The sequence below is a fragment of the Cynocephalus volans genome, chromosome 6 (genome assembly GCF_027409185.1).
Source record: "Cynocephalus volans isolate mCynVol1 chromosome 6, mCynVol1.pri, whole genome shotgun sequence".
Taxonomy (NCBI): Eukaryota; Metazoa; Chordata; class Mammalia; order Dermoptera; family Cynocephalidae; genus Cynocephalus; species Cynocephalus volans.
This window is the reverse complement of record NC_084465.1, coordinates 71,963,443-71,989,591: the sequence shown is the minus strand read 5'-3', so window position 1 is coordinate 71,989,591 and position 26,149 is coordinate 71,963,443. Positions and strand designations below refer to the sequence as shown.

At 43.3% G+C, this 26,149-nt stretch overlaps 1 protein-coding gene across 9 annotated transcripts in view; it reads left to right on the top strand.

Annotated features, from left to right (window-relative positions):
• The window catches only part of ICA1 (islet cell autoantigen 1), a 156,463-nt gene extending 131,136 nt beyond the window's left edge, over positions 1 to 25,327 (top strand). For 3 of the 9 annotated variants that reach the window (XM_063098777.1, XM_063098775.1, XM_063098776.1), the window contains exons 11-15: positions 799 to 861; positions 964 to 1,005; positions 10,647 to 10,916; positions 22,752 to 22,841; positions 25,063 to 25,327. In XM_063098777.1, the coding sequence (XP_062954847.1) occupies positions 799 to 861; positions 964 to 1,005; positions 10,647 to 10,916; positions 22,752 to 22,841; positions 25,063 to 25,184 (587 nt within the window). In that variant the 3' untranslated portion in view covers positions 25,185 to 25,327. The remainder of the gene's footprint in view (positions 1 to 798; positions 862 to 963; positions 1,006 to 10,646; positions 10,917 to 22,751; positions 22,842 to 25,062) is intronic. The other 6 variants (XM_063098780.1, XM_063098779.1, XM_063098784.1 and 3 more) reach the window with 3 other exon arrangements.
• The last annotated feature ends 822 nt before the right edge of the window (positions 25,328 to 26,149 follow it).

Sequence of the window (26,149 nt, the reverse complement as noted above, 5' to 3'; positions counted from 1 at the left end):
CACTTTATTATGTAGAGCAGTTTTTGGTTCAAAGCAAAATTAGGCACAAAGTACAGAGATTTCCCAAATACTCCTGCTCCCACATGATCATAACCTCTCCCACTATCAACTTCCACACTAGAGTGGTACGTTTGTTATAATCAATGAACCTACACTGACGCATCATCACTCAAAGTCCATAGTTTACACTAGGGTTCACTCTTGGTGTTGTATATTTTATGGGTATTGCAAATATATAATGACATGTATCTACCATTATAGCATCATACAAAATAGTTTCATGGCCCTAAAAATCCCCTGTGCTCCACCTGTTTATCCCTTCCTCCCACCAAACCCTTGACAACCAATGATCTTTTCACTGTCTCCATAGTTTTGCCTTTTCCAGAATGTCATATAGTTCGAATCATACTACTGTATGTAGCTTTTTCAGATTGACCTCTTTCACTTAGTAATCTGCCTTATTATTTTTAGCCAGGCCCGTATGGCTAAAGTTCATTAGCACGATCGATTCGTAGTCAGTTGCTTAAATCACACATTTGCCCATGGAAGGAAAATTGTTAGACTGGTGTCATATAATTTTTTAACCAAACAAAGCAAAGATTCAGGGCAGTTAAATCAGCATTCAGTGAGAGCCAACAGCTAGAGTTAAACGTAATCTGAGGACCCCTGTTTCTGTATGAGTGCATTTGTAGATGCCATTTCTTCCTGAAGCTGTGCATTTACCTTACACTTCCGTAGTATATTTACATGCACACCATGCCAAGTTGGTGATAATCAATTGTACATGTTATGTTACAGCTGAAGATGGAAAAAGTATTTTATCTGCCTTAGACAAAAGCTCTACACATCACTCACGCTCAGGTAATCTAGATTAAGGAGTACTACTCAATTTTAATAATTTGACTCAAACTTCTTACAAAGTGAAACTGACTCATAATTTGTTTTCTTTCCCCTCCCCTAAAGGACCTGTAGATGAACTACTAGACATGAAACCTGAGGAAGGTGGTAAGATTTGTGCATTTCTTTTGGGTTAAAATTTAATTTTTAGTTCCGCTTTTACATGCAATAAAATATAATGTTTATCTTTTTAATAACTTTGCATTCCTAAGCAGATTGTTTCAGGTGACAGTCTTTATAAATGACTCTAAATATGCCCAAGCACTAATTAGTACATGTGGATCTGTCATCGTTAGTATAATTCATCTTATAATGTTCAAACTACTAAAGCTAAAAGTTATTCTGTCAAAGGTCACATGCTATAGTAGAAAAAACACAGCTTTCAGAATCAGACAGATGTGTTTTTGAACACTGGTTCTACCATAAATGGCCTGTATAGACTTAAGTAATTTGCTTTGCACTTGAACTCTCTAAGCCTCTGTTGTTCTCATTTGTAAAACTGAACCAATAGCAATGGCCTTGCTGGGTTAGTGTCAGGATTGGAGATAATGTACATAAAGGGTATTTCATGGTCTCTGACACAGGGACACTGTTCAAATGGTTGACAGTTGAGATAGTAGGAATAAGAATGATGTCCGATAGTTTACTGTACTGCGTCTCCATTGAGCTTTAGTTAAATGCAAGCAGAGAGTTTACCTGGCTACATCCTATGCCCAAGTTCACCAGACCTAAGATCTCTTACTAAATAACCCCCGAAAAGAGAATCTGGAACCATGGATTTGGATGACACATGTATACATGTATAGTGTTAAGTGATCCCAAGAGTGTGTTCAGCCTGATCTAGCCTTTACTACCAAAGGTTTCCTTTTAATGATTTACCACGAGTCTGAAATACCGCTGAGATTCTGAGCCAAACTCTAGAGCATTCCATGCCTTGGTGGCTGGCACATAGTCTGCCCTGGTCTTACAAGTTTCTTGCAGGTCTAGAAATTGGCCAAGTACATTCTGCAGGCTCCTACATCTGAACTTGATGTGGAGTTAATTCATGGAGTATGAGAAAAAGAAAGTCTCTGGAAAACAGAAGACATTGGTTAAAGTATTTAAAAATGGAAAGGCACCACAACTCTGGCATTAAGTTTCCAGCGCTTAGGAATAATACAGACTTGAGGGTAGAAATAAATCTGCTTTCCTTGTTACTGTTTTACTGAAGGCAGCATACTGGGCAATACAGGGGTACTTCAAAAAGTCATGGAAAGATTCATATTTTCTTTTAATTCTATTTTTCTGTGACATTTTTGAAGCATCCTCACATTTTGTGAACTTTCATGCATATTTTACTAAAATGACGAGTCATTTGTAAGTACTGAAATCATACTAGGTAATTAAAGTAATAAGCAAGCAGTTAATGTAGATTGCCACACATAACCTCCATTTTCCTAAAAATGTTTCCCCCTTGGCTTAAGAAGAGAACATTTTGATGGAATAAAAGTGTTTTTCACAAACTATTTTTTGGTTGGCTGACCAGTTAGACCACAGCTTTATAAGACCAAGGTCATGGGTTCAGATCCCCATACCAGCCAGCTGCAAAAAAAAAAAAAAAATATATATATATATATATATACACACACACACACACACACAATATATATATATAGTAGGGGGGAAATAGTTTAATGATAAAAAAATGAAATAAAGACAATAATCTAACGAGCCCTAGGTACCCACCACCCAGTATCAGTAAATCTTAACATTTAACAAACATATTTATGATCATACATGTGCTTCAACTTATTTTGATAGTTATTCCTCCTATTCCCAACATCTTGTTTATGTAATTTGCTCTTTATTTAATAAAAACGTATATAGTAAAATTCTGGAAATAGATAGAGGTAGTCGTTACACAGCATTGTGAATGTAATTAATTCCACACAACTGAATATTTTAAAATGCTTAAAATGGATATTCTTATGTTATATATGTTTTATCACAATAAAAAATTCTTATAAAATTTTCTAAGTATATGGTAAAAATCTCTCACTCCCATTCCTGTTCCGCACCCCCTCCCTGTTCAATATTACCACCCCCCAGGGTGTTCTTCCAGTGTTTCTTTTCACAGACACAGCAAATATGAGGTGATACTCTCATGTTTACCCCCTTCTCACATACAAAAAAAAGGTTCTTGGCTTTAGATTTTGATTTTTTTAACTTGGTAGTAATGGCATAACACTAACCCAGTGGCTATGCTTTATTCACAGAGTTAAATTAGAAATACTGTACTGCCTGAGAGACTTTCATAAGCTTCCTCAAAAGCATGTGCTGAGATACACTGGAATAAGACTGATATCTTTCTGCTTAGTTAAAATAACTTCCCTACCTCGTTGGTTTACAGTTACAATCATTTTAGTTTCGAAGAATAGCAGCTCCTATCCCTTTTTGGAGTACACAGTTTAATTCTAAAGATAGAGATATGAATGTGCTCTTAGCTAAAATCTGTACTTGTTCTCAGGGAGAAATATTGACTTTCAAATTTTCTCAGTTAAATGCCATGTCACATAATTCCTCATTTCCCTTTATCACTGCCACCCCACGAAGCCCTTCTTTAGGCACAAGCGGTGCTTTCTTGCTATCTGCCTCTTCTGTGTTGTCGACCCATAGGGTAGCATTGGCTTAAATATTAACATGATCACTAGTGTAAAAATATTCTCTCAGTGCACAGAGATCGTGGGTGACTGAAGAAAAGAACACTCATTAATTTGTTGACTTCAAAATGTGTGCCCTTTGGAAAAGTGCCGGAAGGCCCAAATCCTGAATTAAAACGCTGATTATAATATGCAAGACATTAAACAGTCAAGAAATAAAAAGAGCTCTATGCAGGGATGGCTGACTTTATAGGACTTGGAGGCTGTAAGCTCTAGCACCCTGCTGCTTAGGGGCCAGTTCACTCCCAGTGGTAATTCTGTTAGACAAGTAATGTCTAAGCTGCAGTACAATGTTATCAGAAAGCAGACCACTTATGACAACAGCTACTATTCTCAAAGAGCCATTGCCAGAAAATCACTCTGATTTCCGTGTCATAATGAAATTTGCTTTCTCCTACTAAATAGATAATGTAGTGGAAAACCTATATTTGACCGCAGTTTATAAAAAATGTTTTAAGTGAAAAAGAAACTTAGTGACATTTTGAGATACTTGAAAGTGGCTCTCAAATTGTCTTACGACATGTGACAATCTGAACTCAATTCATGAGTTGTAACATGTAGAAGTCTCTGTTTTCCTCAAAGTTAGGCCAAGAAAAATAACTTAACAGGTAACTGAACAAAGAAGTGATGGTATAAAGCAGAAGAGGGTTCGATGAATTCAACTCACTTAGATCTTATAACTCGGCCTTATCCAGAAGATTCCTCGCTAGGACAAGACTAACTGAGCCAATTTTAAAACATTTTAATTGTCCATATTATAACTAAAATGTTTGTCTTCTGCTGCTGCTTTGGTTACTACTCCCAGACTGTGATTCTAAATTCTGGCCATGCATCAGAAAGACAGCTCATTCGGTAGCTGCCATAGGTTTGGGCGAGAACCTTTAGCCCGTAGCAATAATGTGTGTTTATCTCTCAGTGCCCAGTTTCTCCTGAGTCATGCAGAACTGTGTCCTGCAGTTATCCGTATATTGCTAACTAGGGACCTGACTGCTTCCTCACATACAATGTGCCAAGTACTAAGCTCGTTATCTTTCTCATAAACTTCCCCTCCTCTGCCTTCCTCCTCCCTGTCTTCCCCGGTGTCCTGGGATCTACTGCTGGCTTTCATCCTTTCAAAAAATGATGGTACATTTTTAAAGCCAAATACTGTTCTTACTTGATTACCTTGTAGTCAGTAATGCTCTATATAGATTTACTCCTACAAAGATTTTTATAAGGATTCTGTGAATACCTCTGCCCCAGGTTTTATGTTTTTTACTAAGATTACTTGGCTGCTAAAGATCTAATACTGGAACAGAGGCGCAGGCTTGGTGATCATTGACAAGTATTGTCTGAGTGCCTGCCAGGGTCCAGCACTGTTGGTTTGTGTTTTTGGTTTCTGTTTGTTTGTTCTCCTTCAGGAGTGGGTAGGGATGGCTTTTCTCCCATCTATTATAGTCTACAACCTTTTTTCACCAGAGGGGAATTTTTAGAAGCAGTATTCTTGACTTGCAAACAAATACAGTTTGTTATCAGAGTCCTTTATAATGAAGACTATTTTTTCTTGTTAGACATTTTGGTAAGGTGGTTTCCTACCCGTCTTTTCCCCCTACTCTCTTTTGGGTGATGTGAGGATAGTGTTGGTGTTTGGGGTTTTTCATCTGTATTGCAAGTGTGTGGCCTTTATGATTAGTCATAATGTCGAGAGTGGGGACCAGGGAGAAAACCAGAGAAATGGAGTCTTCCTGTTTCACACGCAGATGAAGGTAGAGTGAGTGACATTTATCTATTTGTTTTCCTGTGCTCTTATTTTCGGTCTATGTAGTTATGTTTCCATTTTCTGTGTTCCTAATTTATGCTGAGCTCGTGAAACTCAGTATGATTTCAAAAATACTACCTGAGAGAGCCGTTCCAGTTTCCCACACTCTGTCTGAACTTAAGAGAACGTCCTCTGTATGTGAGTTTTCACACACATAGATCTCATCGGTTCAGGATCAGTTCTCCTGGGGAATTTTTCCCAGAGGCGTGGGGTTTGTATTTTTGAAGCCCTGGGCAGTGCAGGGAAAACATGCTGAGTGGAGCTGCCATCTCGGCCATTCTGCGGTGGCATGCGTATGGTGCCTGGCTGCCAGTGGAGCCATCTGACCTTAGAGACCCTCAGCACTTTACAGAAGCTTAAATATTCATTTATATATGAGATCTTTAATAGGTTCTAAAGTAAAAGCAGGGTGTCACAGTGAAGTAGCACCAACCTATGAATCAGGGGTCCCCAGCCTGGTTATCTGTAACTAATAAATTATATGACACTGGGCAGGTCATATAACCTGAGTGTCTTTTTCCTCATCTGTAAAATGAGTTAGAGAAGATGACCTTTAAGATCCCATTTGGTTGTAAAAATAATCAAAGTAATAAGATTCTTTTCATTGGGAGAATACAGCAAGTGCACAGACAGGAAGGCAGGAAAGCACATTTGAGCAATAATAGCAGGCGCAGGAGTTTTGCTGAGTTGTAGGCCTCCCGGATGACAGTGTTGATGGGTCACTGACAGGGCTGCAGTAGGGCTTGACTGCAGAGTCCTGAGCACCACTATAAGGAGTGTTACTTTACTGATAGTCAGTGGGAGCCATTGAAGGCTTTTGAGTGAGTGCATCATCTCACAGCCAGATTGAGCAAAGGTACACAGTAGGAGAGTGCCTCTGGAGTGCCAGCAGCCTCACCCATGGGCAAACCCTGAAGGGCCCCACAGACAGGAATTCATCATCAGAGTTCAAGGAAGAACTTGGAATTGGGGATACAGATTTGAGAATCTTCAGGGGTGAGATTGAAACCGTAAGATTAGATAAGATCTTCGACAGAGAAAGTAGGGAAGTGAGATATGATGGCTTGGAATAAACCTTAAGGACAACCAGAGTAGGAAGAGGCAGAAGAGAGGATACTGTCAAGGAGATAGGAGGTCATCCAAGAGAGCCACCTCCTGGGGACTCCCAGGAGATGTTAGCATTTCCAGAGTGAGGCAGTGGTGCAAAATGCTACAGTCTGGGAAAAGGGAGTTGGCACTGGTCATGGAGATCTCACCTGTAACCTTCAAGAGAGCCACTTCAGTGGAGGGTGGCGGCAGGAACTTAATGACAAGCAGCTGAAAAAGAATAGAGACAAAGTAGAGTGTGTGCTGTGGAAGGACGAAGAAACCAGAACAGACATTTGAAAGGGCGGGAGGGGGTTGGACAGCAGTATCAGGTGAAGACTGATGGCTGTGGGATGTGCACATATCTCCTGAGGCCAGGGGCAAGAAGCGTTGGCGGGAGCTGAACAGCAGTGGGAACAGAGCAGGCTCCCAGAAGGAGGGGGCGGCACAGGGAGGGCTGATCTCATGCAGAGGGGCTGACTGCATGAGGCTCATAGAGTTGGAGGCAGAGAGGTGGGAATGTGAGGATGTGGTGTCTGCTGGCTTCTGTTTTTGTAGTAACGTCTGTGGTTGGGTTATCTGATATAAGGGTGAACGTGGAGGCTTGGGAGCCTGCGCGGGAGTGAAGGGGCTTGCAGGAGCATGGGTGGGTTTGGCACCCGAGACCTCCACACCTTTGATCGTCCCTTAAGATGAAAGCAGGATGGGGCGCTGCAACCCAGTGGCAGTACTTGCCCGTCTCCATGGGTGGAAGCTCTGACTCCAGTTGCAAGCTCTTACTAGGGCTTCTCTCAAAGAGCTTATCATATCTCTGTGTGTTTCCCCATTTTCTCTCAGTTGAGTTGAATCATTTTCAAAAACAAAGTGATAGCATGATTCTCCAGAGCCAACTGACTAGTGTTATTTCTCAAGTCTTGACTTGTCTGGTTACAGACCTAAACCTGTCCTTTTCTACTTGTAATTAAGTTTTCTTACAAGTTATGTGTAGTCATTTCAAGCATCTTAATTATCAGTGCAATAATTGGGAGGTTTCCTTGTTTTATAGTTCAAGTCAGTGCCAGTTTCATAGCTTTTAGCTAAGTAATAAGTTCTCTTAAAAGATAAAATGTTCACTGTGCAGCCTGTTTTAACTGTTAAATAACCAGGACACTAAATAATAGGACAAATTCAATGATGATAGGTCTCAGTTGCAGGCAAAACCTGTATTTAGAACTAGCCCTAGACAATATCAAATCCACCATGGGTCTTTTTCTCATTTCTGTCACTAAAAAATTTGAGTTTGATAGGATACAATATTCGCCAGAAATTTTTTGGTTGCAAGTGATAGAAATCCTACTCAAAATAGTTTAGATTTTAAAAAGTTTTTTAAATGAAGAATGTATTGATCCATGTCACTGGGGACATGCAGTGGCGGATTGGCTTCCGGCAAGACTGGATCCGGGGGCTTAGGCAGCTTTGTCAGGACTCTTCAGGCTGTTACCCTCTATCTGTTGGCTTCATTATCCCTGGAAGTCTCAAAACTTCATCTTTAGAACTGGAAACCCCACAGAAAGAGAGACCCTCTTGCATTCAGTCTCCATGTACCAAACTCAGGAAGCCTTGGGCATGTGCCCATCCCTGAGCCGGTCACCAAGGCCTGAGAAGTGGAGGACGACTCTGGCCAGCCTCAGTCACACATCCACCCAGGTGGCATCTTAAGTGGTATCTCTCCTGGATCACACGGAGAAGGTGTTTTCCCAAAGGGAAAGCTATAGACGAAGAGGGGAGGGGATGCAAAGTTAGCAAAAACCTCTGAAGTCCACTACAAATACCATGGCACAAAACCTAAACAGGAAAAAACCAAAGATTGCTTGAGCTTTTACAGTCTCAAAGTCCACTGCAAATACCATGGCACAAATCTAAACAGGAAAAAAACAAAGATTGCTTGAGCTTTTACAGTCTGTGGTTATTTTGGGGTTTTTGGTTTTTGTCTGGCTGCTGTCTGGTTGGGGGATTTGAATTTTGACATTGGTGTTACAAGGTCTAACCAACTGAGCTAACTGGCTCTAACCAGCTGAGCTCCATCTGAGCTAACTGGCCAGCCCTTGTGGTTATTTTTGGAAGGCTCAAAGTTTATTTGTTGTTGCTGATGTTAATGATGATCTTCCCTGGAGGGACATCTAGATTACAGCAGGGAAGCTTCCCCCAGGGTGTGACTTAGCAGAGAGCTGTATTAGTGACTATACAAGGAACGCACATCATTACAAGGCTTATTTAAAGTCATTTGTTCTTCAAGAGTCTACACATCAATTTGAATTGGTTCCAGTTAAAAGGGGGTTTTGGTTCAGCAATCGATCTGGTTTCAGTCAGGTCAGAAAGTAAACTGTGAAAAAGGATTTAGGCATTCCAGTCCCATCTGAAAGGAGGAAGTACAGAGATTTGTGAAGTCAATATATGTAAAAAATGATGTTGAGATTGAGATTGAGAAAGAGCGGGCAAGAATGCATAGCACATGCCTTGATGGACATACCCTGTCACAGCCAAGCCTGCTTCCGCCAGCTCCTTCCTTCCTGTACTCAGAAGTGAGCTGGTGATAGGCAACCTTGCCCACTCCGTGCAGCCTTAGGTGGTTGCTGGAATACCCTGCTTCTGCAGCACCATCTCAGAAGCCTGTTCAAAATGCCATTTTCCCCATCTTCTCACCCACAACACCTACAGGCTATGTCTTGGTGACAATTTCTCTGATAACACAAACAATAAGAATGCTTAAATTAGACAGTTGTCTGACTAAAGTGATGTTTTGCCACTATTTTTAAACCACAGTGGCATGAGAGTTATTAGATTTCTCCCCTCGCTGATTTGTAGCTAGTCTGCTCAGCACATCAAAAATCCCCTTAATCTTTAGATCTCTATATGTAAAGTGTGGTTGAAAATAGATCCAGTAAAGCCAACCCAAAAAAGCTTTATTTAAAACAAAACAAACAAACAAAAAACCTTCATTGTTAAGTATCTTATGTATTTGAGGAACACCTGGTAATCTCGTTTAATATGACCATATTAGAATTGCAGTATATCTCCAAAAATATATAAATCATGACTTTTTTCTTCTCCTTATGACTTACATCAAAAATGTTTACAGTTTCCTACTAGGAATTAGATAGCACAACAAAGCCACAGTTAATTAAACCATTAGCCCTTGGTTCTTGAAACATATAGAAAACTCATAGGTCTTGGTATAGGATTTCTGATAGTAATGCTCCCTCTTTGCTTGTATTCAATATTCAGTATTTTGTCAATGCTCATATTATAAGGATTGATCTCTTCCTGAAAGTCTTCTTTCTGGACAGACACTGAGGTTTGTTCTTACTGACAACATTCTGAGGTGGGCATTATTAATATTATAACTCTGTAGATGAGAAAACAGAGGCTCAGAAGGGTTTAAGGGGCTTGCTGAAGTCACACAGCAAGGAAGGGGTGGACTTGAGGCTCTCCTAAGGTCCAGTGCTGGTTTCAACCCTGCAGAGCTGTGTCTCCCAAGCTCAGCCCCTCTTTCCTTGTAATCCTCTCACCTCTGGCCTCAGACCAGATCCACCTTTCCTTGGCTTCATGCCATTGTGTTTCAGCAAAGGAGAAAAGAAGGAAGAATTCTTTCCTTAGTCCTTTCCTGGCCTGGGTTCCCCTTTTCTTCTGGGCCAGGACATGGTAGGGTTCTCTTCCCATCCTGGGTGGTAGGACAGACTGCCACATGGTACATGGCTATTCTGGCCCAGGCAATGTGGATTGAGGGCTGTGTGGAAAGATTCCAGAAGCTGTACAAACAAGGACCTTAGATCTCCAGCATGCTTTTAATCCTGGCTTTGTTTCATATCTGAGAAATATTTTTGATAAATTTGCTTTAATATTAAGGGAAAACCAAAATCCTAGAGTTCTTGCGAAAAGAATTTAAATGCAATTCTAATGATGCTCAGAAACTAGACTTGCTTTGGAGGAAAGGATATAGGGGAGCATGGGACTAGGAATTTAATTCTGAAGTCTCTTAAGAAAGACTATAAAGAGATGAATTTATATTTTGATTAACTGTCATAAATGTAGCCCTCCTCCAGTCTGTCCCATCCCAGCCCCCATGGCATTTATTCCTGAGAGATTGAGCCTTGGGTGGTGATGTTCTGTGCTGTTACTTCAATCAGCTGGCCTGGGCCCAATGACAGGGACCCCAGAACCGGAAGGTGCTGAGAAAGATGACCTGCTGCTGCTGAGTGAGATCTTCAACGCTTCTTCCCTGGAAGAGGGTGACTTCAGCAAAGAGTGGGCGGCTGTGTTTGGAGACGATCGGCTGAAGGAGCCAGCACCACTTGCAGCCCTGGGAGAGCTGGACCCCAAGCCCCAGGCGGGGTCAGGATTCCTTCCTTCGCAGCTTTTAGACCAAAATATGAAAGACTTACAGGCCTCGCTACAAGGTTTGTACTATGGGGATTGAAATGGGATTTTTTGTTTGTTCCTTCTTTCTTTATTATCTTTTTTTAAATCCAAAAGCATATTTCTTCCTTTGTCTTTGTGCGTGTGTGTTCTATATTTTTATTTTATATCCAGTGTCTTTTTGTTTGTTTGTTTCTTTGGGGGGAGGTTTTATTTTTTAATTTACTGTCTAGTGATTTTTTAGCTGAAATCTCAGAATCATATTTCAACTTTAAGCAATGTCGCAGTATTTAAAAATCTGTCCCTTCTCATAATTTCTCCTGATGTTAACGTTTCTTATTTGTAAAAGGTTAGAAGGTGGTTCTCCATATTATTGTATGACTTTGATTTTAGACTCGTTTGTTGGCTTGGCCACCCCTGCCTGGCCACCACCCTGAATTCTCCTGTACACCCACAAGGCAAAGTCCTCCGCATTCCCACAAACACGCCCCCTTTCTGGGTGCTGATTGACAGGACACTGGGCCTCTTGACTCTTTTTTCACGCTGTTTTATCTTGCACTCACTCTTGCTCCTTTCTGTCCTGATCCTCCCCAACCCTAAGTATCCCCCCAATCAGCTGTACCTGTTCTGCCTTAAACACATGGCCAGACAGTGCACCCCCAGCCACAGCAAAAACAGTTTCAACCCTGCTCAAAAGTGTTCGGTAACGTCCGGAAGGGTTCATGGTGTGCTGAGTCTCACCAGCAGGCCACATTGGTTTGCAGGGCAAAGACAAAACAAAACAAAACAAAAACATGAAAATTCGGGTTGAAATTTTAAGTTTGAGTTTCTAAACACAGAGACCTTGGGAAGAAAACCATTTTCTAGTATTTCAGTGCTTTTTCCTCCTTTCATGTGACTTAATCATTGTGAGACAGGAATTACTATTAAGAAATTCTCAAACTGTTTTGGTTTTTCTACGAATTTAGGCTATCTTCTTAATAAACAACATGTTTATCTGGCACTTAAAGCTGAGAACAAACAGCAGAACTGGAATGATTAAATAATTATGGGCTATTAAAACCTCAGGTCTTTGGAGATGAGATCATGGACACACGAGTTGGAGGGCAAGACCAAAAGAAAAAAGTCTTCCCTCTATTTTATGAAATACATGACTCCTTTTATCTTCCCTTGCGAGCCCTATTTTGTAGCCATCTCATTTATTTGCAGTAATGGAGTTAGAGATAGGAGGGATAGATGAAATCCAGAAATGCTTCTCTATCCTGAGTTTCACCCCTGGGTTTCACCATCTTTCACTGGAGCTCCAGATGAGCCAGGCTGCCAAAAGACTTGAGTTTCACCCCCACCCACCTGTGGTGGAGGTGCTGGCAAGCCGTGGGAGAGTCGGAAGGCCAGAGCTCGATCCTCAGCACATGTCTCAGGGCTGCTGGAGACTGTCCAGCTCTGTTGCAGAATGAACCCCTCCCTGTTGGGCCCCCAGCTTTATAGACACAAGAGCCCCAGCTGCCCAGAGGGAGCAGTGGTAATGGTGTTCCAGCTCAGCCAGGGTGGCCGAATGTCAGTTGCTATGAAAGCCCACGCCAACAGCCGAGAAGTCAGAGCTCCACGCCTCTTCCTGTGCAGACAAAGCGAGAAGAGCTGAGCTCAGGGTCCATGGGGGCCCCACGCCCATGCCCGAGCGGTGGCAAGGGCAGTGGCCATGGGGAAGTGCACTTCAGCCTTGCCCCAAGTCCAAGGGAAAGGCACCAAACCACACCTGGGTCTGGGGAGGGAGGTGTTCTGACAGTGAGATAAAGGCAGCTCATACTGTGGACAGAGAAAGAGGTTCTACAAAGGAGGCCATTTATTACTCAGGCAGACAAAGTCTCATTGGAAGTTGCCATCCTACTAGCACTTCAGCAAGTTTCTCATTCATTCAACAAGTATGGGTCGGGTCCTTCTGTGTGCCAGGCATTGGGAGTTCACCTGAGAACAAGACAGACAAGACTCTGCCTTCCTGGAACTCACATTCTAATGGCAAGGGGACAGTGAATGATAAGGATCATAAATAAGCAAATCATGAAGTAAGTTAGAAAGTGATAGATGTTAGGGAGGAAAGGAGAAAGCAGAGCTGAGGATAGGGAGTGTCGGGGGATGGCAGTGTAAATCAGGCTCAGAACCACGTGGGGTTCTTAATGGGAAGGTAAGATCTGAGCAGAGACTTGCAGGAGGTGACAACTGGCCATGTGGTTCTCTGGGCAGAGGTAACAACCTTTGCCAGTGCCCAGTGTGACGAGGTGCCTGGCATGGTTGAGGGTCTATAGGAAGAACACTGTGGCTGGAGCTGACTGAGTGAAGGAGAGAGGCACTCAGGATGCAGAGGCCAGGCCACACAGGGCCTTGTAGCTGGTGGAAGAACTGGGGAACCATCACTGCATCTTGGGACAGAGTAACATGATCTGCTTTACTATTTAAAAGGATTGTTCTGGCTGCTAAAAGTTTCCTTTCCTCTGCTGGGATTCTATCAAGATCAATGTTAAAGGAGTTATTTTGTATCTACTCAGTTATCCTATTTCCTTTGCATGCAAACAGCTACCAATTGAATGCCTATGGAACTCAAAATGACAGGAAAAAAAGGTCAAACCTAAGTGGTTGAAAGCAGCTGTCCATTCAGTTTCTACCACACCTACAGATTCCCACAGGTGCAGCCACACAGTCCATCTCAGTGCTGCCCCCGAATCAGAGAACTTCCAAACGTGTGTGGTACAAATAAAGCACAGCTGTCAGCTCCAAGGACCGATCATGTCATCAAAGTATGACCACCTTTAATGCTTCTGTCAGGACTCCCTCCCACCTCCCACCCCCACCCCCCCCCAAAAAGAGGAAAGACTGAATGTTGGCCCAAGCTTTTTTTTTTTTTTTACTGCATCCATGATCTAGAAAATTCATCTATGCACATGAATAGTTCTATGTATAATAGTTTAATTATAGCTATTAAGCTTTGGCCATCTTATATTGAAACTGCTTGCCCCGATCAACCAGATAATCTCAAAGACCAAATTCAGTAAACCACTGAGATAGTGAAGTAGTCAAACTAGGAACTGACTAAAAGGCTTGTGGTCATATTGGTTCAGGGACACAGTGGGAGGGAGTTCAGAGCCCAGGTTCCTCCTGCAAACCCACTGCCCTGCCTCACTCTGCCGCAGGTGGTCAGCCCCCTCCAACTCTCTGAGCCTTTCCTTCTCATCTGTAAAATGACGTATTCGACTCAGCTTCTTATCCTGGTGTCATCTTATCCCTGGGTTAGCCCCCGAATTCAGAGATGCTGAGATCTAAAACTGTGATTCTGTGAATCCTCCATAGCCAGCACTCAATATGAGACGTGCCATGTGCCAAGCACTGTCCTGCACATTTTTTACATGTGTCAACATATTTAATCCTATTTAATCCCCAGCACACCCTTCCCTGGCAGGGAAACTGAGGAACAGAGCTGCTGAGTAATTTGCCCAAGATCACACACCTGGTAGAGGCAGGCTGGATTTTGAACCTGAGCAGTGTGATTCAGCAGTCCACGCTGCGTGCCATTACCTCTCTGGCCTCTCAGGACAATGCCTCTGATAGCAAAAGTGGTTCCCCAGCAGGTCCATTCAGGCCTCTGCCTGGATGCTGCCGGAGAAGGACTTGCAATGACCAGCCTGGCCCTGGGCGTCCTGTTCTCACACAGGGACAGGACACCGGCTAGTCACCAAGGAAGGTGGGTGCAGGGAGACAGAGTCCTCGTCCACACAAAGGTGAATGATGTTCCGGAATAGAATATTTGAAGAGGAGACTGTCCTAGGAGATCTCGATCGCGGGTGCCAGCCGCCGCCCACGTTCATCCCCACAGCCCTGCTGAGTTTCGCCTCGTCCTCGGGGTCATGCTGTCAGAGGACTGAGGTGGAGGCTCCTGACACCTGCACGGCTCCGTCTTCTCCTCCATGCTCTGCTTTCTTCTCTCCCTCTGCCTCCTCCTGGATTCTTCTCTTCCTGCCTTCCACTCTCCTTTGACCCCTCTCCTCATTCTGTACCCCAGGATTCTGGGGAAATGGAAAGAAAGGGGGATTTAGTAAGAGACCAATTACATCTTCCTACTTCAGGCTTTAGGAGTCTAAAACAAAGGCATGCATGCAGGATCGAGTGGTGCTGAACACTGAAGTTCGGTTCATTTCAGCTGGGATTTCTAAGACTTTCTGAAGTTAGCAGCATGGGAGGGGCTGGGGTTTCCTGTGTTATGTGCAGTGCTGGGAAAATTGTGCCTTCCTGAGGCCTCTTCATGTGGGTAGGAGGGGAGCCGGCCACAGCTAGAGACAAGGCAAGGCTGAGAGCCTTCTATTTGACATTCTCCACCAATATCCTAAATTTAGTTTAGAAGTAGATGCTGATACCAAAACAATTACCAGCTACTCAAAATAAATGCACTAGGACATCTTTTAATTTAGGATCTGCGAACCAAAATTAGGAATCTTGTTCCAGATTCTCAAAAACATATATTATTATATTCCTTAAGGAAGTTGTTTTGTTTTACCCAGTTATGAGACATTGTTGCCATCTGGGTGGGTTTCCATATAAGACTAATGTAACATCAAGCTTTGGGGTATCTCCAATTCACCTTTCCTCGGCTCTCCTCTTGCCATTCTTAGTCTAGCCTGGCTTCGGGTAACAGACTAACAGACGTTTCCAGTATTCAAATGGAATAATGCAAAGGAAAAGGCTGTGGGGGGCATTTATAGTTTGACAGCAGAGCGGGCGCTCTCAGCACAAGCCAATGCAATTGTTAGTCCCATCAAAGCAGCAGCACTTTCTAAACCTGCTGAGGAGCATCCGCAGAGCAGGTCCTGGAGGCCTGCAGGATTTAAGTCCCCCATTAGTCTGTAGAAGGACCTTGATGACCCGCTACCCCACCTGCATTTTATAGCTGAGGGAAACAAGGAACCCCAGAAAGGTCTTGAGACTTGTCAAGTTGTTGCAGTTTATCCACCATTCAAGTGAGGTCCACAAGGTCCTTTAGGACGTGACCCTGCCTCATCGCTGCCCACACCTCCCACACCTTTACTTAGCATGACTTAATGACATCATTTGCTGGAGAGCCATGTATTCTATCAGTGCGCTGGACTCCAGCCATATAGAACTTCAGTGCACCCAGCTTTCCCTACCATGGGGCCTTGGCCCATGTGCTCTACCCTCTCCTTAGAGCAAGCCGCGCACACACGTGCAGGAAGCTTGCTTAGCCTGGCTCACTCCTCATTCTCATGGTCCTGGCTTCAGTGTCATTTCATCAGGAGCTTTCCTTGACTCCCCCTTGCCGCAGCAGTCATGGTTAGATGTTTCTGCTTCCCACTCCCATTATGCCCTGTACCTGATTATTCCTCTGACCTCACCTTACTGTAAAACTGATTTCACTTTCTGTCACTTGCTCTGGGTTGTCATGGGGACAGGGCCCATATTTGTGGTGCTCACCATCGTATTTCCAGGACACAGCTCCAGTGCCTGGAATACAGTAGATGTTCAGAAGTAGTTGTTGGCTGGATGGATGGGTGGATGGGTGGGTGGCAAGAAGGAAGGGAGACAGCAACTGACAAATATCACTAGGTTAAAAGAAAACAATCCTAAACTGTGAACCCCTGAAGAAGATGCTCTCTGGGGTTAGTCCTGATGTCTGCCAAGCTATACAAAAGCCCACATTCAGCTGAGATTTATTGAGGGGCTGCTCTCTAGCCTCTCTACTACCTGGTTTCACCCACAAGATCCCATGTCGTCCATACAACAACCTACTGAGGCAGAAATTGTTATCCATCCCTTGCAGGTATGGAAACTGGGGCTGAGGAGGGAGATGTAGGTGGCAGGATGGTGCGTGGCCACCGTGGCTGTGTTCTCACGTTCCCCTTTCCAGCCAGCCCCACCCAGAGCTCCCAGGCTGTGACATGCACCCAGCCCAGGCTTGTGCCTTCCCAGCCAGTGAATTCCATTCACAGGAAAGCACTCTGGGTGGTGGTATCTGGCTTCACTTGCCGCCTAGCTGGCCGGTGTGACTTCTGGCTGATTTATATTTTCCCTTATGTAAGTCAAGGGGGCAGGGTTGCTCTAATAAAATTTTATATGTTTCCTGCAAATGGGTAGCACATTTGACATACCAAAGGAACTGAGAGCTGGGACAGTCATTTTGTTCACAGCTCTCGGTGCCCTTCCCCACCCCTTTCCTGACAGGGTTACCCTGAGATGGGGGGACATCTTTCTACCCAGACCTTCACGTTAAAACACTTCCACTGACGAACAGCAACTGGAGAAGAGTTGACAGCAGTGATGGGAATATTAGCAACACTAACTTCTCTTTAAATAGCTCTTTTTCTCAACAGAAGCCAAGTCATTTGAGGTCTGATGTGGCACTTCATCCACAATTACCCTCAATGCACCCTTCCCCCAAATAATTTCCAGGGTGAAATGAGCGAGGGTGGAATTGCAGCTGAACTTAGTGTTTGCTTTTTCTGTTGTTGTTTAAATAGCTGGTGTCACAGCAAGCTATTTTGTCGCCTCATGAACATATAGTTGAGTTGTTGGACTGACGCTTAATGGCTATTCTAAGGAGAGAATGTCACTCCGTGAAATGGCTGTTGTTTCTGCTGCACACTGTGGGAATAATGATGCTCGTGTGTTCATGAAACTTCTAAGCTACATGGTCCCCGTCATCTGGGCTCCCAATAGGGTGTTGTCTTCAGGCTCATCCTCCTTCATGTCCTCTGCTGCTGAGAAGCCCCCAAAACCCATGAATTCTAGATGTTGCTTGTGTGGGTCATGAGTGTTTAGGTGAACAATACGGAAAAATCCATAGTTACAAAGGAATTCAATTAGAAGACGTTTGTTTTTTTAATAAAGGGATCAGGCATTATCGTCCTTTAAATGATATGCTTGATGTGATTTGTATTTCTGGTATGTTTAGAATATGACTTGATACACATTTTATTTATTTATAGCATAAAGGGAGGGGGGCTCCATTTTGATATGTAGATTGATTTCTGCTTCCTTTTAGGAATGTATTCCATGTCATGCTCTGAAATACGCAATGCTTTGAATCTGCCTCTCTTTTCCAGTGTTCTCTGCAGCCGCTTTTGAAAATAAGTGTTGAGCATATTTTTGAAATGGGAAGAATTATTGTGTTGAGTTCCCACGGTATGAAACAGCATTGGGGGGGCGGGGGTGACTTCTATACACCTCACGTGGCTCTTCTCTGAGTCAATTCGGGTATCTCTGGAAGCTTCGCCCCCCATGAACTGGGTCAGAGAGCGTGACAGGATGGAAGGATTTGGATCCAGCTGCCTGGGGAGGTGGGGTCCTGAAGTGGGCTGTTCTGTCTCCTAGGAGGACCTCTCTCCTTGTCCTGGCTCTGGTCTAAGGACCTCCTGTGTCCCCGACTGAAACGGTGACAGAGCAGGGCAGCCTCAGAGCCCAGTAATGCAGCACTTCCAAACTTTCACTTGCATAACATTCACTAAGGATTTGTTAAGGCAGTTTCCTGGGCCCCATCCCCAGGGATTCCAGTTCAGCAGGTCAGTGCTGGCCCGTGAACTTGCATTCTTAGCCAGCGCCTAGGTGAGGCCCTGCTGCTGGCGAGGGCACTGCACTTTGGGAAATGCTGCTCTAAGAGACGAGGCCGGGCTACAGGTTGGTGGAAAGGTGGCATGGCTCTGTCGAGTGAAGCGGATCTCGAGTACACTTGGTACTGCGGGCAGGATGGCAGGGAAAACGGTGACAGTTACCCAGTGAGGTTTGGTCCCTCTTGCCTTTTCTCGTGATCGGCATTATTCAGCACACACTGGAACCACAGTTTTAGCTTTCTGCACTCCCCACTGTCTTATGCGATTTCTGTCTAGAAGGGAAATAGTCATAGTCCAATTTTCTAGGAACCAGGGAAGTTTTGTTATTCCTGGATTATACCAAATACTGGTCATTTTTAAAACTTTGCTTTATTGAAGTGTAATTTGTATGCTATAAAATTCACCCATGGTGAACAATTCAAGGATTTCTCATAAATTTATATGGTACAACTATCACCACAGCCTGGTGTTAGAACATTTCCATCATCCCAGAAAGTGCCCTCAAAATCTGGTGCTTTTGATCGTTTATGAATTATGTTAACTATATATTCAAGTACCTTTCCAATGAAGAGTAATGCTTTTCAGAACCCTTTTTTAAAAAATTGTTTTAGACCCAATAAATAGGTCACAGCCCACCTGTTTCATTACTCATTGGTTAGTCTGCATAAGTAAGTCTGTATGCCACCTGCCTAAAATGAAGTAATTCAACCAGTGAGTATTATAGCATCTACTGTGTGCCAATACTTTGCCATCTCTTCAAATAATGCTTCATAGGTGTACTTCTCACAGTTTAAAAGAGTACTTTAACAGTTTGTCTTAATTCAGTAGTCATATATTTGAACACCCATTGGGTGCCGGGCAGTGCACTGAAGAATATAGAGATGAATAATGCATGGTCCCTGGCGTCAAGAGGCTCATGACTCTAGGAGCTGGGACAAAAATGCAAAGTCATAAATATAGTATCATTCTATAATTAAATCCACTGGAAAGTATGAATCTTAGAATGGCAGGGTGCACAGTGTTAAACCTATTGTTTCTGTGGCACATACTGAGTGGCATTCTTGCTCTGGACATTGGTTTCACTGCCCCATCTGAACTCTGCCATCCAATCATGATCTCTCTTGAGAGCGTTATCAGAGACAAAACCTTTTCTTTAAAAAACACTGTCATCGGTGCATCTCAGTAAAAGGATACAGTTTTAAGCATAGTAGCCCCAACAGTGACACATCATCAATGATCTACATTTTACAGTGAGAATCAACAATGGACTTAATCAGCAAACATCTGTCTGTACTGAGTTAATTGGGAGCACAATGAAGAAAAAAGTCCTGTCTCATTGAGAAGGCAGGACTTACACATAAAGAATTAAAGCAGAGGTGCAAAGAAGCATATGGTAAAGTTTTAAATTAAATATGAGTCATGCCCAAACATCCTGGACAGACAGTAAAGGTTGTGGGGAACTGGGCTTACTTCACCTATGACGTGAGCGCTGAATGCCTCTTAATTATTCAGGGGCAGCAGGACAAAAGGGCCATTACAGAATGTGGGCTATACACGCTAAATGCCATTGTAAGGGTATGGCATGAAGTTAAAGAGGGCTTTCTTTACCCTCATATATTTGGAATGGACCATCATTTATTTGTCTGTATTAATTAAACCTTCCAATTCAAATCAGTTAGGTAGAACACAAATGGACTGGATCATATTGGAAGTAGAGAAAACATGCAGTTTCCTATTGCTACATTTAATGGTGTCTGCTTTCAAGGATGCCCACTCTCACCACTTCGATTTAACATAGCACTCACATTTTAGTGTACTAGCCAGAGCAATCAGGCAAGAGAAAGAAATAAAGGGCATCCAGATTGGAAAAAGTGAATTCAAACTGTCCCTATTTGCAGATGACATGATAATACATAGAGAAAAACCTAAACACTCCATCAAAAAACTCCTAGAGCTAGTTAATAATTTCAGTAATGTCGCAGGATACAAAATAAATGCCCCCCAATTTTATATTCTCCAGTAATAAGCTAATAGAAAGAGAAATCAAGAAAGTAAGCCCATTTACAGCAGTCATACACAAAAATAAAATACCTAGGAATCAATTTAACCAGGGAGGTGAAAGATCTCTACAATGAGAACTACAAACTACTATTGAAAGAAATTAAAGAAGACACAAAAAGATGGAAAGACATTCCATGCTCTTGGATTGGAAGAATTAACATTGTGAAAGTGTCTATACTACCCAAAGCAATCTACAGATTCATTGCAATCCCCATCAAAATACCAATGTCATTCTTCACAGAAATGGAAAAAACAATCTCAACATTCATATAGAACAACAAAAGACCCCAAATAGCCAAAGCAGTCCTGCCTGAGCAAAAAAAAATGGAGGCATAACACTACCTGACTTCAAATTATACTACAAATGTATAGTAACCAAAACAGCATGGTACTGGCATAAAAATAGACACTTGGATCAGTGGAGCAGAATAGAGAACCCAGAAATCACCCCTCAGGCTTACAGCCATCTGATATTTGACAAAGGGAACAAAAACATACATTGGGGAAAAGACTGCGTATTCAATAAGGGGCGCTCGGAAAATTGGATATTCATATGCAGAAGACTGAAACAACATGCACCTCTCACCATATACTAAAATCAACTCAAAATGGATTAAAGACTTAAGTGTAAGACCCGAAACTGTAAAATTACTAAGGGAAAGTAAAAGTGAAACACTTCAGGAACCAGGTCTGGGCACAGAGTTTATGAGCATGAGCCTGAAAACACAAGCAACAGAAGAAAAAATGAACAAATGAGACTATATCAAACTAAAAAGCTTCTGCACAGTAAAGGAAACAAGAGTGAAACGACAACCTGCAGAGTAGGAGAAAATTTTTTGCTAACTATGCATATGACAAGGGATTAATATCCATCATATACAAGGAACTCAAGCAATTACACACTAAAAAGACAAATAAACCAATTAAAAAATGGGCAAAGGAACTGAATAGACATTTTTCAAAGGAAGACATGCAAATGGCCAACAGGTACATGAAAAAATGCTCAACATCACTAGTCATCAGGGAAATGCAAATTAAAACCACATTGAGATATCTCACCCCAGTTAGACTGGCTATAATCAAGAAGACAGAGAATAACAAATGCTGGCAAGGATGTGGAGAGAAGGGAATGCTCCTACACTGTTGGTAGAACTGTAAATTAGTACGGCCACTATGGAAAACAGTATGGAGGTTTCTCAAATAACTGCAGATATATCTTCCATATGATCCAGCAATCCCACTTCTGGCTACGTACCCAGAGGAATGGAAATCATCATGTCAAAGGGATACCTGCACTCCCAGGTTCATCACAGCTCTGTTTACAATAGTCGACATGGAACCAGCCTAAATGTCCATTGATGGACGATTGGGTAATGAAACTGATATATATACACCGTGGAATACTACTCTGCCACAAAAATGAATGAAATTCTCCCGTTTGCAACAACATGGATGAGCTTGGAGAAACTTATGTTGAGTGAAATAAGCAAAGCACAGAAAGATAAATACCATGTGTACTCATAAGTGGGAGCTAAGAGAGAAAGAAGGAAGGAAAGAAAGACCACAGTGGTGTGTTGGACTTGCAGAGGGAGAGCGCATACCTAGGGATACAAAGTGGAGTGGGGAAAGGAGGATGGGGACAGAGGTGGGGAAAATTGTGGGGATAATTGGGTGGGGGACACGGGGTATAATCACAATTTGTGGTAATGGGCATGCTGCAGTATTTATCTGGCCATCACATTTTAAGCGTGAGTGGTGACAATTTGTACCCCATGAATATTCATAACCAATAAAAATAATGGTGTCTGCTTTTTTAAACTTTCCCCACTTGTGACAGAAAAGCAGACACCTGATTTCCTTGCAGCACTGTTGATAATATTTGTTGTGATTATGAAATGACAATACTTGAAAAGAAATAGGCATAAAACTAAAAATGCAAAAATGCTTTAATCTTAGCCATTTCTCGTTCGCTTTTTAAAATCCAGTCTTTTCCTGTCTTTCGTGTCTGAATTGGTCATGATTATACATGTCTACTCTCCCCTTGAACGTATTCCACTACGAGGAACATGGGAGAAGGGTCTTGTCATACCAGCCTCTTCCCTTTCTTTGGAGGCCACCGTGGTTGAGAACCATGTATGTGCCCAGCAACTGGTGGGTCATTGTGACTGCTCTTCACCAAGTCTAATGTCCTCTGGTTTTGAATATTAGGCTGGTCAGAGAGCAATGTCAATCTTCCTTCTACTGCATGGCCAGCACCAAAGACAAGCAGTCCAAATGACAACAGACCTGCAGTGAAAGGTAATAACGGTATTTTATCCCCCTGAAATAACAATTGCCTTCCTTTCCACTGGCCTGTCACTATTTTCTGTATTTCTTTACTAACTTCCATTTGAGCATCTAGAGCTCAAAGCAGGGCAATGGGATAGAGAGTTTTGCATGATCCTAGAAATTACATTCTGACTTTTTTTCTGGCTTAATGTCCTAGTTTACAATTCCCTTTATTAAATTGTAACTAACAAGGGTGAATCAAATATCTGTTTCCATGTGATTGGGTGCTCTCCAGTGTTGGGTGGAAACGTCAAGGTAGGAAAGGTCATTGAGGTTTGCTATATTTAGCCAAAAATACCATTTCCACCAGCAAATAAGGCATGAATTAGTGCTCCTGAGAAAGGACCAGGTTTTAGTTGTCAAAAGAGGTCCTTTCAAGCTCATGAGATCTGTTCTGTTTGGGGACAGGCCTCCAAAGAGAACATCTGCTCGAGCGAAGATCTCATCTCTACCTGCAGCTCTCTCTGTTGCTTTGGTCCTCACCCACCTTCCCTTTGTTGGCCACGGGAAGTTGAAGGAAGTGTCTATCCCACTGTCATCAGAAAGGGTTCCTATGATGTTCCTCTTAGTGTTGTGTAAATAAGTTGGACCTGGTTTTGCCTTCAACATTGGCGGCCTCGGGAATGTGAGCGTGGCACAGTCACCTGGCTCCTTGTGGCAGGACCACGATCACTTTCTGGGGTTAGGGGGAAGGGGAAGGGAGCATGGAGCATATTTTCACTGAAGATATCTTTAAGATTTCTTGATATTCTCTATCAAGAATAGAGATCATCGACCTAAATCAGTCTTGCCCCATACAGTTTCCTTGCGTGACCTTCTGCATGACTAAAGGAAGTCGGGTTACTCCATTTTTTCTGCAGTTCTCCCCAGTCCCCTGACCAAGCTATATTGAGCTCTCTCAAGTCTCAGTTATCATATCAAAATAAACCAGGTGTTTTGTGGGCTCACTGCAGGTAGAATACAACTAATGGTACACAGTAATAACTTCCATGTCACCAACTGGTCTTGCTAGCAGTAGTTTTATCGCTGTAATAGATACATTGACTTTCTTGTTATAAAGTAATATATGTATATACAAGAGATTTTGTAAAAAAAAGAAAGAGAGGCGAATCATAGTTCTTCACTGAAGAGTACACTGTCAGCATCTCAGTGCCATTTTACTGAAAGGCTCAAAGACCCTGTTTACACTGGTAGAATCCCACCATTTCTATCCCATCACTCCAGTATAACCACTTTTAGCAACTTGTCTTCCAGTATTTTTTGAGACTCTTTCAAACCAGATGGCCAGCACATTCTTAGCTGCTCTCAACTAAAACGTAACCCGTCAGAGAGACATTTTCTTCATGCTTCTGACACTCCATCCCCCTGGAAAAGAAAAAAAAAAAAAAAAAAGCCTGGGTCATCCAAGCCAACAAACTTAGATCCTCATGTGGAATGGTTTATATTAAAAAGAGCCCCCAACTTATTTAGAAATCATTTGCATGAGGCACTCTTTTGAAAATGTTCTCCTCATCTGGAAAATAATTTAGCTCTATAATCGTGGTCTTCAGGAAGCCAGGGCAGGGGTTTCTGTGAAAGGGCAGAAGAAGGGAGAGTGCCCGCCAGGCTGAGGGTGTCGAGCCCACTGGGGGAAGGGAAGGCCTGTCAGGGGCCTCCTTCCTTTAGCAGGAGATGGTTGCAGAAAGCAGTGACCGTGATAGAAGAGGGGAAGCCAGGCCTGGGCACCAGCCTCCTTCTGAGCCCGTCTCTTTGAAGGGTGAAGAGTGACCGTGATATTTCTTCCAACCCAGCACATGTGAAAAGATCCCTGCAGCAGACACTGGAAAGCACCTCACTTCCTCAGCTGTTCAGTCTCGTTTCTGAAATAACTATGCTGTTTCCTGGTCGTGGTGAAGTGGCAAGGCCTGAGGTGCCGAGCAACTCCGTGGGCTGTGGCCATTCGCTGGGGCTGGGGTGCACGTGGGGTTCATTAACACAGGAGCTCATTCTTCACTGAGCTTCAGGACATGGGTTAGAAATGTTATATGCAGCCAACCAGGGGGCATAGAACTCCCTAACCATTGCTAGAGGTAGTATAACAGGGCAGTCCAAGTGAATGTGCTCCCTGTTGAGGTTGACGTGCCTGCACCCGGCACGGCAGAAGTGGGCGTTTGGAAAGAGGGCTTGCTAATGCTTCCTCTTCTCTCCCCAGAGCCTTCTAAGGCCGCCTCGGACCTGACTGCCTGGTTCAGCCTCTTTGCTGACCTCGACCCATTATCAAACCCTGATGCTGTGGGGAAAACTGATAAAGAACATGAATTACTCAATGCATGAGTCTGCAGCCTTCAGGAGGAAGCCCACGTGCTGCTCCTCAGCAGTTCACCTGCGGGCGAGCAGAAGTATAATGTGATCAGTATGCTGTTTTAATATTTATGTGCCATTTTAATAAAACGAAAGGGTCCCAGGCCCGGTTTATATTGGTGTACTTACTCTTATTTGGTATAAAGGGTTGTAGTGCATTCTCTGTGTGGATCTAAGCAACACAGGACTGTCTGGGCGTGATTTCCAGGCCACCACCCTCCTGCCAGTGTCCCATCATGGCTGCTGCAGTGTCTCTGGGCTACTGTGAGACCCAAGTCCAAATTGTAAACCTACTTTGTGTTAGATTTAAATAACATGTCCTACAGCCTCAGAGGCAACAGGAAGCCAACAAAGGTTAAGGGCCTCCTGTGCCCTCTGCCCCTGTCCCCCTTAGAGGGGGACTGCAGGAAGATTCCCTCTTCCTGCCAAGCCACCTTCCAGAGAGCTCTGGAGAAAGCTCTGGCCAATCAAAGACACTGTCCCTGCAGGGCTTGCCTAGTAGCCCATGCATTCTCACACTGGCAGAGGAGCTGGGCTTTTCTCGGCTGCACGCACCTTTCTATGGAAAGCAGCCATTTTTGCAGACAGCAGTGTCTCCTGTCCTCTTCATAGCTGGAATTCAAAAGCATGTATTTCTGGAGCCCCTTGTGATACTGTTTTTTTTTTTTTTTAATTAAACTATTTGACACGCAAAGTTCATGAAGTCCGTGATGGGACAGTATTGTGCTGAGGGAGATGCTACGGGGGTGGGGGCTGGAGTGGGACAGAGGAGGAGGAGCGGTCCCACCTGCAGCCTTGAAACTGTTGTACATTCCCACCCCCCAGATAAGACAGCGCAGGGAAGGACAACACGGGACTTCTGTCATGGATCAGGCAGGGCTGGGAGCAGCAGTTGTACCTTTGGACACATCAGCAACTCAGGTTCTCTGCCAGTGTTA